Below are 15,465 nucleotides of genomic sequence, written 5' to 3' on the forward strand. Positions count from 1 at the left end.
TGAAACTGACAAATGCAAAGTACTCCACTTAAGAAGGAACAATCAGTTGCACGCATACAAAATGGGAAATGACTGCCTAGGAAAGAGTACTGCGGAAAGGGATCTGGGGCTTATAGTGGACCACAAACTAAATGAGTCAACAGTGTAATGCTGTTGCAAAAAAAGCAAATATCATTCTGGGATGTTTTAGCAGGAGTACTGTAAGCAAGATACAAGAAGTAATTCTGCTGCTCTACTTCATGCTGATTAGGCCTCAACTGGAGTATTCTCCAGTTCTGGGCACTACATTTCGGGAAAGATGTGGACAAACTGGAGAGAGTCCAGAGAAGAGCAACAAAAATGATTAAAGGTCTAGAAAACATGACCTGTGAGGGAAGATTGAAAAAACTGGGTTTGTTTAGTCTGGGAAAGAGAAGACTCAGAGGGGACATAATAGTTTTCAAGTACATAAAAGGTTGTTACAAGGAGGAGGGAGAAAAATTTCTGTTCTTGTACTGTCCTCAGTGGTTAAGAAGCAATGGGCTTAAAATGCAGCAAGGGAGGTTTAGGTTGGACATCAGGAAAAACTTCCTGTCAGGGTGGGTAAGCATTGGAATAAATTGCCTAGGGAGGTTGTGGAATCTCCATCATTGGAGATTTTTAAGAGCAGGATAGACAAACACCTGTCAGGGATGGTCTAGATCAGTGCTACTTGAAGTGGTGGTCTGCAGACTGGTGCTGGTCCACAAACCATCAGCTGCCGGTCTGCACGCACATTGGAAGAAAAAAATGCCAGTCCCCCACATCAGATGGCTTGAGAAGCATTGGTCTAGATAATACTTAGCCCTACCATGAGTGCAGGGGACAGGTCTAGATGACCTCTCGAGGTCCCTTCCAGTTCTACGATAAGTTTGTCTAACACCGGGCCCAATCCTGTATCTATTTAAATCCATGGGATGTTTGTCACTGACATCGGGGGAGCAGGAATGGACCCTAAGATTTATTTCTTATACCCTGTGGTGCTACTGCTCCTGGCTTGATTATCCTAGATCGGGGTGGGCAAACTTTTTGGCCTGAGGGCCACATCTTGGTATGGAAATTAGTGATTTCCCTTCCCCACCCACCACAAGATCAGATTACTATAATTCTCTTTTTGTAGGGCTTCCTCTCTGCTGTTCACAGGTTGTAACTCCTATCAGATGCTGCAGCTCAAATTTGCATGAGCAGTGGATTATCTCAGAATATTAGTCCTAAATTAATATCGTTACATTAGCTTCTCAAAAATCATATCAGTTTTTAAACTTCTATAAGAAGCTCTTAGTGGCCATGGTCCTGGATATTTTACTGAGTTATCATTCACACCACAGCATCTCTAGCATCACTCTGGTCTGAATAAGCAGTGCGCTCTAAATCCGACATTGAAACACAAGGAACTACAGTTTTCTGTAACTATGCTTCTAGGCTGTGGCAACAGCTCCCTGTTAATAATTCAGGGTCAGATTTTAAGTTAAGGTTAAAGAAGTCCAGTGTACTAATGCTTATTCTTGCTTTTAGGATTATTTCATATTGTGCCTTTGGACTTGTGAAGGATATTATGTATAATAGTATTATAGTAATACATTAGGTTTCAGAGTAACAGCCGTGTTAGTCTGTATTCGCAAAAAGAAAAGGAGTACTTGTGGCACCTTAGAGACTAACCAATTTATTTGAGCATAAGCTTTCGTGAGCTACAGCTCACTTCATCGTAGCTCACGAAAGCTTATGCTCAAATAAATTGGTTAGTCTCTAAGGTGCCACAAGTACTCCTTTACTTTTAGTAATACATTAGAACATCATACTAAAAATCTTGATCCAAATCTGCAAGTCCTTCAGTCAAACATCCCATTAAAATCAATGGGTGTTTAGCATAGAGAGGGCTTGCTTTCGTTTGTACTCTAGAACTACGGGGTATAATTTGTCACTAAGGAAAAATCTAGCAATATGTTAGCTGCTGCATATCGAAGCACAGTCTGCATACTGTACTTGATTGCATTAGGTTATTCACACAGACCTGCAAGATTTTACTCAGCACAATTTCTCTAGGTGTTCATTGCATCCTATTCTCTTACAGACTGGCAAAAACAAATCCTTTCTATCATCATCATAAAGAAACTTACTACAAAGAAATCTAGAGCCCTTTTAAGTGAAGGACCGAATACATTTATGGCCCTAACATAACATTGTTGAAGAAGCTACAGCTATGAGTTATATAGATGTTTGTTTCATTAATGCTAATTTATGTTAAAAGATAAACTGGAAAATAGCTAACAGGAAGACATGCTGCAATCCAATAGTAGGATTCAGACTCAAAAGATTCAGGAATCTCAGGAAATATTAAATTGTATTCGCATTTCATGATTACAGCACACACAAAGAATTCTTCTGCAAAAAAGGTCACCAAAATTTGCTTTTCGCAGTGATTGTGACTGCCCATTAAGCCTCTCTTCTGCGCTTTACCAGCTGTGACTATAGCACCCAAAAAAGGAAAGAAAAAGAAATCAGGTACAGCTTAGCATGACCTCAGGCACAGACAAAAAGCTGTGCCTTTGAGATGGCTTTTGGACAGTTAATTTATAAATTAGGTAGTACATTGCTAATTCTCTACCTAATGCAAAGCCACTGAAGTAGATGGAAAGATTCCCATTGACTTCAAGGGGCTGTAGATTTGGCCTTTGCTCAGGTAGGGACTTATATGTTCTTGTCCGTAAAGGGGCCAATTTCTCTAAAATCACTGGAGTTTCACCAAAGGTGTTTGTTTATATTTGTATTCATATCTCAGTACTAGTTTGGATTTTGGTGTTGGGCTTTGACCATTAACCCAGAGTTACCCAACACTAAGTTAAGTTGTTATACCACGTTAAAGCCAAAAGATGATGAAAAGGTCTGTGTTTACAGGATCCAGAATCTATATTGGTATGGCCTGAAAACTGTTCATTTTGGGATGAATCTTCAAAATGTAAATACCACAGTGTGAAGACACCGCAAAAAGGCAATAAACATTTAACAATACAAATTATTTGATCCACATTTTTATCAGCATCTCAGGTCTCAATTGTGCCTTTAAGGTGAAACCTGGTGTTGGGGTCAGTGGAGCTCTGTATTTACTCAGAAGGAGCTCCAAGACATGCTGTGCCTCAAGCTGGTGTAATATTCCCTTCTGTGTTCAATCCATAGAGGAGGCAAAGCTATTACAACTGTCAGTGTAACAACCTGGCTGTTTAGCTCAAGCTGTAGAGACTCATACTTTTGACTCTAGAGATCCCCAGTTCAATGCCTGGTGTCAGTCAAGGTGGTGGCCATCATACTGGCATAATGCCTCCAGGAACTCTGGAGAATGCAGATGAAGAGCAGCCATTATGCCACATTATTACAGGGAACAGTATGCACTCCCCCAGCAGAAGCAGAATAGAGATGGGCACATGGGTGATGCAGGCCCAGTCCCTTCTGAGGGAGTATTAACATTGCCATATATGCTTCCTCCTGCAGTTCTGAGCATCAAGACTTTCATTGTATCCAGGTACTATGTGGAGGTTCCCTTTACCCTCTTCTTTCCCTCCCCTCCTTTCTTCATTGTGTCCTCTTGCCTCCACTCTGGTTGCATACCTGCCCAGGGACCAAGTGCATTCTGCCCTATAATCTGCAACACTAAGTGACTTTATTAGTAGGACCCATACTTTGAATACTTCCGGTGAGATCACTTCCCCTTTCTCCTCAGTCAATTGCACACATACAAAATGGGAAATTATTGCCTAGGAAGGAGTACTGCGGAAAGGGATCTGGGGCTCATAGTGGATCACAAGCTAAATATGAGTCAACAGTGTAACGCTGTTGCAAAAAAAGCAAACATCATTCTGGGATGTATTAGCAGGAGTATTGTAAGCAAGACACGAGAAGTAATTCTTCCGCTCTACTCTGTGCTGATTAGGCCTCATCTGAAGTATTGTGCACAGTTCTGGAAAGATGTGGACAAATTTGGAGAAAGTCCAGAGAAGAGCAACAAAAATGATTAAAAGTCTGGAAGCACAGTCTATGAGGGAAGATTGAAAAAAATGGGTTTGTTTAGTCTGCAGAAGAGAAGACAGAGGGGACATAACAGTTTTCAAGTACCTAAAAGGTTGTTACAAGAAGGAGGGAGAAAAATTGTTGTTCTTAACCTCTGAGGATACGACAAGAAGCAATTGGCTTAAATTGCAGCAAGGGTGGTTTAGGTTGGATGTTAGGAAAAACTTCCTAACAGTCAGCGGTTAAGCACTGGAATAAATTGCCTAGGGAGGTTGTGGAATCTCCATCACTGGAGATTTTTAAGAGCAGGTTGGACGAACACATGTCAGGAATGGTATAGATAATACTTAGTCCTGCCTTGAGTGCAGGGGACTGGACTAGATGACCCCTCAAGGTCCCTTCCAGTTCTAGGATTCTATGATATACCAGGTGGAGGACATGAAAAGCCAGACTCTTCATGGAGCCTGTATGTATTTAGCAATATGCTCTTCATATATTCAGATTATGGAATGCATGCACTCAGAAGACATGCTAGTTCATAGCCTTATGGCCAACCCCTCTGCATCCTGTATTCAATCTTCCATCATCAGGTGTGGTTGCTCCCAAATTACACTTTTGTAGAAGGTAAAGTGTCTGTCAAATGTATTTTTCTTCAGGTTTAGTTGCAGGTGCACTCCTACAATAACCCATCTGCTAAGTTCATCATCAAGGTTTAGAAGAGTCTGCCTGAACTCATCTAGAAAGAACTGTCTCTCTGAAGATATTCTGTCTCTTTAAGGAAGTGGGTTGTCAGAGTCTGTTTGTGAACTCAGCTCCATAATTTCAGCCTTCATAACCTATAAAGATAATTTAATGCAGAGCTATGTAGCAGCAACCTTTTTCCTGCCCAGCTAAATTCAGTTATAATAAGCATTCAGTGATAGCATAGTGTAGTACAGAAATACAAGGATGCTCAAGTCATGTCTGCAAAGCTCATACACTTTAATCAGTGCACATCTGTTGCAGACATCCTTTAATATGTACCTCAGATAGGGACCAGTGCAATGAATGTTTGACTACAAGAAACTTACTTATCACTAAAATAAACATGAAAGGCTTTATCACAAAAACAAAGTAACTTAGTACAATGTAGCCACTCAGGCTGTTTTTTCTGACAACCACGTTTTCTATAGGCCAGGATAGTAGTTGAGCTCAATAACTTGCAAGATGGGGTCCATACTATATCCAAAAAAATCAGTGTGAACTGTAGGACTTTGCTATATGGTAGACCACCATACCATATTTTGTCTATATAAACAAGACTAACAGATGCATCCTGTCATGGGATGGCTGGCCCCTTTAAGGGGAGTCATGGCCCAGTCTACGCATGATGGGCTTCTTTAAGGAGAATAAACCCACCTGTAAGCAATTAACTGCCTAGTTGGCTGGTGGACAGCTTACTGAGTAATGAGCACCTGGACCTGAAAAGGCTACCAGGGCTCAGTTGAAGGATGTGCTCCCAGAGAAAGAAGGCTCCCAGGACATGGAGTGCCTAGAGATAAGGGCTGCCTAATGCAGGGCTAGAAGCTCTGAATGAACACAGGCCCAGGAGGACAGCTGTGGAACCGCTGGATGCAAGGAAGGTAAGTACACAGGCCCCTGGAGGAGGGCTGGAGGACTCCTGGGACTCTTGTTGTCATTAGCCCTAGAGTGAGAAGAAGTGTTGGACTTGAGGGGCTAAAAGGAGGATCCTTTGTACTCTAGAAAAGAAGTTAATAAATTGAACCCCCCCAAAGGACTTGTTCTCAGTATCTGGGTCAGATTAAATGATTGCAAGCACCAACAGGGAGCTGAGGGCTGTGTTCCTGCATGGACACAAGGAGGTGTGCTTGAGAATAGTACATCATCATACATCCTCTTTTAGTCCCCTATTAAAGTATATCTGTGAAAATTATAAATCTATCTTTAAGCTAGTGTTGACAAAGTTATTTTCAACATATTTACATAGCACACAAAATACATTCTAAGAATTTTCTTTTAGCTTATACTTTGTTTATTCAGAGATGCTGCTTCTTACCTTCAAGCCTTCAGTTGGCAGTCTGTAGCCAAACCTTGCTGGTAGATCATCAAATGTCTGAGTTACATTTTCAAAGTTATACTAAACATAAATATAAAAGAAAATCAGATCTATAACATTTATCAAATTGAAAACACAAGAAAAACCTCATTCTTTAGGGCAAAAATGTACTATACATAGTGCCTCCTAACACTATACTAATGAATCATAAACACTGCTGCTTCCAGTCCCTCCGGGTTTTCTGGTGGTGTCATCCACATATTGCCCAACCCAATCTGCTTTAGTATGTCAGATGGAGGAGCTTTATTCCATGTAATAAACTCAAAGTTCTCTAGAGTCTTCCTTTATTTGGAATGATTTAACAACAAGAAGAAAGTAACATGAATTCCACTAAATGTTGGGAAAACCTCTCCTTCAATTCAAGCACTAACGTTAACCCACTTTTGCAAAAAACTGGCTGTAGCCAAAGCGCACTTTGAGCAAAGGGTACATCTTGCTGTGCCTCATGAACATGCTTCTGAAGAGTGGATTTTCTTCACTTTGAAATTAACCAGCTTTTTAAAATGTCCCCAGGAGGCAATCCTTAACACCCTACAAAGATTTTAGGGAAGTGAGTAAAGATACTCAGTTTAAACAGTTAAGTTCTAAAATGTTTTTTTTTTTATGGAAGCTCATACACAACATTGCATAATGGCTCTAAAACTGCATAAGCCACATTTTCCTATTCCCTGTGACTCTTTTTCTATTGCCCTAGGCCACAGGTAGTGGGTGAGTACCATACAAGTCTCTAATAAACAGGGCAAAAACAGATCTTGGCAGATTTTCAGTTTTCTGCAGAAAACCCCAAACTTGTAAAAGTTCTTTATTGTAGCAAGAACGATTTTAAAATTTAAAAATAATTGAGGAATTTAAGTATCAGGGTGTAGCCATGATAGTCCGTATCCACAAAAAAAACAAGGAGTCTGGTGGCACCTTAAAGACTAATATATTTATTTGGGCATAAGCTTTTGTGGGTAAAAAACCCACTGGTCCATGCATCTGAAGAAGTGTTTTTTTTTAACCCACGAAACCTTATACCCAAATAAATGTTAGTCTTTAAGGTGCCACCAGACTCCTTGTTGTTTCTAAAGAATTTAAATAGTTTAAAAAGCTTTATTCATGCTGCCTACACCCCTGGATTGCCAAATGTAGTTCAAATGTTAAGATATGGTTATATTTACTGCATAAGGAAGAGACATCATCAGAGCAAAAGTCTGAGACAGAGCTCTCAAATTGTAGTTCTAGGACTAACACCAATGTACCTAATACAAGAAATCCCACTGACTGTCAAGACACACTTCTGAACTTAACTTGTTAAATAGAAATTTTTGCTTGCAAATATCTAAGTTTACTCTGAAGGATCTTTTGGGGCCCATCAAAGCAGGGCTCCCCTTCTGCAGCTTTAATAATTCCTTGCTCTTATATAGCACTCTTCATCAGTAGTACTTTACACAAGAGATCAGTAAGACTGATGGTGAGTGAGAATGGAGTTAAACTTAAGGGGGGGAAGGGGAAGCTTTCATCCACACTTTAAAACTTTAAGCACTTAAATGTCTAGATATAAAAATGTTAAGCGCTATATGAATAAGAACCTCGGTCTCTCCCTGATCTTCTCTACATACCCTCATCCCTGCTGCCCTCCACAGTTCATTGCATCACGCCAAGCATCCTTTTCTCCTGCCCTCCCCAGGCTCCCAGTATTAAGACCAGGTAGCACAGCTCTGTGCCAACCAGTCTCCTACTCCCCAGCCCACATCCCCTACAAACAACTGCCCCACCACTATGCCCCTCATGGACAATTCCCACACCATTTTCCCCCACATCACCTACCTACCCTCCAAACTATTCAAGGTGTCAGTAGCAAGTCCACTTATATTTATAAACTCTTAAAAGAAGTTTGAAGATGTTTTCTAGAAAAATAGCCCGGGCTGTTGCCACAGGTAAAGTCTGTATGCATCTGCAACACACATCCCTACACACCCACTCTATATCCTGCCACTTTAAAGCACACACTCCTCTATGCAAAGCACTTCCCCACCCTAGCCCCGTGCACAGGGGATCTTAAACATTCTTCAGCCCTGAGGGGAAAAAAACAAACAATCCTTAATTTACAAAATCTCTCAAGCTATCTACAGAGTTTCAATTTTCCAGTTCTGCATGGTGTGGCTGGGGAAGCATTCCTTTCCCACTGATGGCCCCTAACTCTCATTCCACTGTTTCCTTTGTATAACGCTGCTTTAATGAGACCCTTGCTAATCCCATCACTCCTTATTTTAGCATGAGGTATTGCAAGGGTTTTTTGTTTTGTTTTAAATAGAATACTTTGTAATTCCCCCACTAATCCTCCTAAAATATTACAAGACACTTCACAAAAAGGCCTTTGGTGATACAATGACACCCCTCTGTCACCCTGCCAAAAAACCCACAAAACTTCAAAAGTACATTTCAAGTAATTTTTCAAAACACTAACTTTAAAAAAAATTCATTTCTGAATTTTACCAAAACTTCCCCCCCCCCACACAAAAAATTATCCTAGCATGAAAAATGGCATGCAGAAAGATTCTCTTCTTTCTGGGAAAGGGCGATAGGAGGATTTTGGGGGGGGGGGGGGGAATAAGGCTTTTAATGGAAAGCCAGTTTCACACCTAGCTGTTCCATAATAAAGCAGTTCATATCTATCCATTTTTTTTTCTAAAATATCCAGCTAAAAAGATACTGAAAAGTGATAACAGTGACCTAGTAAAACCATCCTAAGTACAAAATAACACAATTCTATATTTGGCAACCTTGTATTACCACAAACTTGTGGGAACTTGTAACTTTATGCATTTTCATTTGATTACTTCATCATCCTGTTTGAGCCTCCCTCTCTCTCCTCAGTTTATCTTAATAATAATTTCCTTGGGTAACACAATAGTTGATTAGAGCTATGAAATTTTTTCAGTGGCTTGAACACCTGTCCCAAACAGAAAAAATGTAACTCCCTCATATAACTGTTATGCATAAATAGAGTAATAAGTGGTGAACCCCTTTTCTAACATTATACAGTACCCAACCATGAGATCATCTGAGATGATACCTACTTAACATTTAATTCTGCTGGGGATGGGGTGTGTGCATATGTGTGAGTGTGTATATGTTGACAACACTTAGGGATAACAGCTTGCTTTTTCTACTCCCAAATCAGGTCCCAATTGTCCAAGTACTTAAACACATGTTTAATGGGATTACCCCCCTATATGAAGTTGCAATCAGTGGGCCTGCTCACGTACATAAGTTAAGCATACATGTGTGTGTTTGCAGAATCAGGGCCTTATTCTGTTTTCTCATATACCAATAAAAACTCAGTCTGTATCCATTACTGTTCATACTAACACCAGTCAGTGTGAGTAGAGCACCTAACTCCCTTAGGGTCCCTTGAAAATTTCAGCCGGAAAATAGAAGACCATATCATGCCACAGATCTTTAAAAAGAACTTCCCACTAGTTTCTCTATTAATCACAATTGGGTGGAACACAACTTGCTATATCCAAATGGTATTCAACCCTTTCTAATATGTTATGCCATATCTTCATGACTACAGAATTCAATGTAAATAAATGAGGATCTGAGGGGACAATCTTCTTCTCACTGCCCATGAGCATATTGTAAATTACTCTGGACAGAATTCTCACATGCAAACACAAGTACAGGAGTTTTTAAAAGTCCATAGAAAGTATTATTGTCTGCTATCTACTTATTTTGACTATTAAATTAAATCAGCGGGGAGTTCTTTTTAAAGTTCTATGGCATGAGATGGTCCTACATATTTTGGCTGGGACTTTCAGGAGATCCTAAGGGAGTTAAATGCCTTACTCACACTGAATTTCAAAGAGATTCCAGCACTAAACTCTAACCCTAACTTTCTCTGAAAAGCCTACCCTTTATTTTTGAATAGGCTTCACGTAATTGGTAAAATATATAGGTCCTATTAACTTTGCACTGATAATGTTTTAAAATGTATCGCATGATGATTTATAAGTAGGAAAATCTGAAAGAAATTCCCATTCATTTGCATGTAAACACATTTATTACACTTACCGCTAAAATGTCTGCCTCCACAGGCAAAAGGTTTAGGAAAGCAAACAGTTGAACTGTCAGGATGGTGTAGATCTGAGTGGCAGACAACATTAACATTCCTATTGACAACAGCATTTTAAATTAAATATCTGTAAATAAAACAAAATAAAATAAATCATGTTATGTAGCAGATATTTTTTCCTTATTGGTTAGTCTCCTATTGATCAGAGCAAACTAATCAATAGCTATTTAGATTAGCTAAAAAGTTGTCTTTCAAAAGAATATTTTAAGAGATTTTATGGTTATTCTTAATTGATAAGAAACCTTTATTTGATATTATTTCACAATTAGGTACAGTTTTCCCAAAGAACGTAGCTTCCATGGCATTTGATGTCTAGATCACTAGAATGGTTAGATATTCAGCTGACAGGAACAATGAAAATATTTTACACAGACAATATGCAGCTATCCAAGCAACTAACTGTTGGCATTAAGCAGTGGACATGCATATTTTTACAGTAACTCCTTGCTTAATATTGTAGTTATGTTCCTGAAAAATGCTACTTTAAGTGAAATGATGTTAAGTGAATCCAGTTGCCCCATAAGAATTAATGTAAATGGGGAGGGGGGTTAGATTCCAGGGAAATTTTTTTTTTTACCAGACAAAACACTTTTATTTTTATATATAATACACACACACACACTATAAGTTTTAAACAAACAATTTAATACTGTACACAGCAATGATGATTGTGAAGCTTGGTTGAGGTGGTGAAGTCAGAGGGTGGGATATTTCCCAGGGAATGCCTTACTACTAAATGATGAACTAGCACTCCGCTGAGCCCTCAAGGGTTAACACGTTGTTAATGTAGCCTCACACTCTACAAGGCAACATGAATGGAGGGAGGGAAGACAGCATGGTAGAGAGAGAGACACACACAGCGTGCGTGAGAGAGAGATGCACATTGCCCCGTTAAGTACGCTGACCCCACTCTAAGTACACTGCCTTTTTAAGTAGATCAGCAAGTTGAGACAGTACCTACTGCTAGCAAGCTCCCTCCGTCCTGAGCCCTGTGGTGTGTCCTCTCACTCTGTGGAGAAGGGTAAAGGAGTGCGGGGCAGGAGCAGGGGAGAGGGGGACACCCTTACATTAGCATGCCTCTTTCCTCCACCCCACTTGCACAGCAAGCATGAGGCTCCAAGGTGGAGGGCAGGAGCAGCATCTGGCAGTTGAGGGAGGGAAAGCTGGACTGCCCAGCAATTGATAGCCTGCTGGGCAGCTGCTGCACAGGGAACTTAGGGGAGCTGATGGGGGGCTGCCAGCCGACCCTGGTTCCAAGCCCCCACCAGTTAGCTCCAACTGGCTGCTCTTTCTGCAAGCAGTGGACAAACAATGTTATAAGGGAGCATTGCTCAACTTTAAACGAGCATGTTCTCTAATTCAGTGGTTCTCAAACTAGGGCCACCGCTTGTTCAGGGAAAGCCCTTGGCGGGCCGGGCTGGTTTGTTTACCTGCCATGTCTGCAGGTTCAGCCGATTGCGGTTCCCACTGGCCGCAGTTCGCTGTTCAAGGCCAATGGGGGCTCCAGGAAAGGCAGCCTGCACATCCTTCAGCCCGTGCCGCTTCCCACAGCCCCCATTGGCTTGGAGTGGCGAACCACGGCCAGTGGGAGCCGCGATCAGCCGAACCTGCGGACGCTGCAGGTAAACAAACCAGCCTGGCCCGCCAGGGGCTTTCCCTGAACAAGCTGCGGCCCTAGTTTGAGAACCACTGCCTTACATGAACTTGATTTTCAGAATGTGCTGGGCAGCTGTCCTATAAAAATCTGATCTCCTTAAGGTGTCAAGTTGTGCACCCAAAACATCTAGTCACTCCTGAAAATCTTTGCCCTCACACACTGTAAGCTCTTTGGAGCAGGGACTGTCTTTGTGATGTGTTTGTACAATGGTGCCTTGTTCCATGACTGGGCCCATGGGTGCCACTATAATACAAATAATAAGTAATAGGGCATAATTATTCATATTGCTGTGCTATATCTGTGCAGCCCTATTGTCTTCAGGTTTGCACAAGTGTAACTGATTGGACCTATTACTTGTAACACTTGACCTAGATCCTCAGCGGCGTAAACATACATAGATCATTGTCTTTAATGGAGCTACACCAATTTACATAAGCTGTGAATCTGGCCCTTCCTAAACAATTCTGTAGATGTGCAAGAAGGAATAGATCTCAGCTCCCTCTTCCATAGTTGTGTTAATTCTACAAGGTTAAAAACCAGATTTAAACCACTAAAATTAACAACTTTTGTCTTTGAATAACCAGAGGGAGCAAGTCTGCTCTGCTGAATCACTTTTCAAAGAGTAACTGCCCTTTAAAATTCCTGATTCATTGTTTTGGGGGGCTTTTTTGGTTTGCTAGTCAATTGTTTTTAGGAATTCCTTCTCAGAAATGTTCAGAATACAAGGTAGGGGCCTGCAAGCCTCACTCACATGAATAATAATCCTTACTTGCATAGTCAGTCACACTTTCCCCCCCTCTCCAATAAATCCAATGGGGCTTTGAAAAGAAACTAACCCACCTGTTTCAAACCTGTTATGAGATTTATGGCTTTCATAAACTCATTTAACATGTCTTTAATGACTGTAATAGAGATGGAAAATTTTATGTACTTGCATAGTACGTATGATCAGTTCTGGTTAAATTTTTTTTCTTTTTTTCAATGGAATTAACATGACATTTGCCAAACATCTCTCTAGTAACTCTTTGCGTTACTTTCCTTTCTCTCAACCTCTGTCTGACTTACCTGTTTAGTCAAACTCTTCAGGGCAAACATAATTTCTTACTAAATGCTGGTACAGTACCTAATACAATGTGGTCCTAATCTGAGTTGGGGCCTCGAGTTGCTACTGTTATACAAATACTGAATAGGTGCATACATAAAAAGAATTATTTAGGTTGTAAACTCAGGAAATGCTAAATTTATGTTGCCCATGAAACATTAAATCTGTTTCCCTCTGCATTTAATAGGGAGTATCTTGTGGGGGGTGGGGAATGGCATGTAATTAAAAACTACCATAATGCATACACATAAGGAGGCCAAATTAAAAGTGGACAGGTAACCATAAATCTAACATTTCCTAACTTCTGAATGTTTGACTTTTAACAACCCTCAAACTACATTAAATTTTTTTTAAAAAGTACGAACAAATTTCATTATATGCAACTGTAACAATCCCCAATCATGTATAATCACCATGGTTTGAACACTGAACCTACCACTTGAGCTATGGAAGTCTGCTCTGCCTGCAAGGGGTGAGATGAGGAATGGGCCAAAGGCTGGACCCAAGGAATGATCAGGGAGCCTGGCCTGACTCTCCTCCCCCTACTAGATGTGGGGGGCACTGCCCCATGTCTGCCCCCAGAATAAGGGATGGGCTGTCGGTATACAAAAAATATTAGGTTCTGTACTCTTTTACTTACCTATGATTTATTTAAACACAGAATATATGCATGTCAATCCCACTGAATAACAAGATAAATAAAAACAAAACTAAATGGAAAGTAAACACTGAAGAAAAGAGGAAAATACAAAAATGAGAACAGAGGTGGTAGGGGAAGAGGAGTTGAAAACAGTTAGTAATTATGGAATGTCTTCTGGAGGACCCAAATAAAACAGGAAGTGTTCACAGTCTGTTCTGTTTATGTAAATCTAGAATCCCTTCCCTTCTGGATTATTCATGATGGACTTGAAAGAAAATTTATTTAATTTAGAGTCGCTCTCCATGACTCCTTGTATTAAGGATATTTTTTTAAACAGAATTCTCCACTGAAATCAGAGGGAGTTCTGCTTCAGAAAGGGTGATGTGATATAGCCCCATATTAACATTGTATGTTCCACAAAAATAACATCTAATTTTAATTTATCAGTGTCTTTAACCGAAGACACTTTTTGGGTATTTACATAATATTTTTACCCTGACTACTCCCGTTGATGTCACTCTAAAGTTCCTCCTTCTACTCCATAAAACTTTTAAAGGACAATAAACTATGCCATACCGCTAACGTTTGATTTACAGATCAGTTAATCAGCCTGCTCCTGCTCTCAGTTAGTCAGAGATCATGAATGGGCCACAAAAGCACTCCTCATTGTTTTTAAGGATACCAAGTGTGGTTTACTTACACTCAGTTGGATCCTAGACTTACTTTTTTTTTTTTTTAATTTCAGCAGCTAATAGATTGGTTAGATTGAGCAGTGAATTGGTTTTATACGTGGTCAAGTCTATAACAAGAGTAAAGAATTATCCTTTGTGGAGAAACTTTATTCCAGACTAAATTACCACATGTGTGAAAATACGTTAATACTTAAGACAAGTGCTTGCTTGTTTTTCATTAGACAAGACCATATGATCAAACACAAGATCATTCTTGAATATGACAGACAAAAATCCCTTCAAGGCTGGGATGGCAGATAATAATCACATAACAGCATTGGGCAAATTCTGCCATTCCTCCAGCTGGAGCTGGAGGATGCTGCTCCCATAGCAACCCTTTCCCAGTAGCCAGTTTAAGGACATGACCAGAAAGAGGTGTAGCCAGAATGTCACTAATTCCCAGAGGATCTCTGGCTCCTGGAATAGCCCCAGAAGGTGCTGATAGCCACCATAAATTAGAGTAGCCCTTACTCCAATCTAATTTGTATCAGCAGTCTAGCTCAGCTCACAATTTAAAGCCATCTTTGCACCTTCTACCCTGAACTACAGTAAAAGGTCCTTGGCTGAAGCCCAGGATCTAGACCTCTCTTTTAATAAAGGCCCACCCAACACAATTTAAATGTGTCCCTGTTGCAACTTGTACTCAGTTTTAAGAAAATTGCCTCTAACCAAAGGGTAACCCCCCACCCATTTACTTCATTAAGACATGAACTTCAAAGCCCAGTTTACATCAATACCAATATTAAGCACAGATAATCTTTGATTCTTTCCTTTTAAAATACAAGAACATTAAATGAAGAAGAAACTACATTAATGCAATAAGTAAGTAGAATTAAATATAAATAGGTTTGGCAAAATTCAATTTTTTATAATTTTGACATAGTGTCTTTTTAAAGCACTTTAAAACTTTAATTTTAAATTTTCACAGCTGAAATTACAGAGGCAGAGAAGGAAGGGGAGAGAATTATTTAATGACAAACATTGGGATTCAAAAAGTGAAAGCTTTAACTGGTGAAACCATAAATTGTATATTTCAACGTGTGATGCTGACAAAATAAATAGTCTTAAATCAAACACTA

At 40.0% G+C, this 15,465-nt stretch overlaps 1 protein-coding gene across 6 annotated transcripts in view; it reads right to left on the reverse strand.

Annotated features, from left to right (window-relative positions):
• Positions 1-15,465, reverse strand: part of RNF13 (ring finger protein 13) — a 104,239-nt gene that overhangs the window by 83,565 nt on the left and 5,209 nt on the right. For 5 of the 6 annotated variants that reach the window (XM_077825705.1, XM_077825704.1, XM_077825702.1 and 2 more), the window contains 2 exons: positions 10,196-10,323; positions 6,077-6,157 (listed from right to left, as the gene is read on the reverse strand). In XM_077825705.1, the coding sequence (XP_077681831.1) occupies positions 6,077-6,157; positions 10,196-10,309 (195 nt within the window). In that variant the 5' untranslated portion in view covers positions 10,310-10,323. The remainder of the gene's footprint in view (positions 1-6,076; positions 6,158-10,195; positions 10,324-15,465) is intronic. The other variant, XM_077825707.1, reaches the window with a different exon arrangement.

Source organism: Eretmochelys imbricata, chromosome 9, assembly GCF_965152235.1.
Source record: "Eretmochelys imbricata isolate rEreImb1 chromosome 9, rEreImb1.hap1, whole genome shotgun sequence".
Lineage (NCBI taxonomy): Eukaryota > Metazoa > Chordata > Testudines > Cheloniidae > Eretmochelys > Eretmochelys imbricata.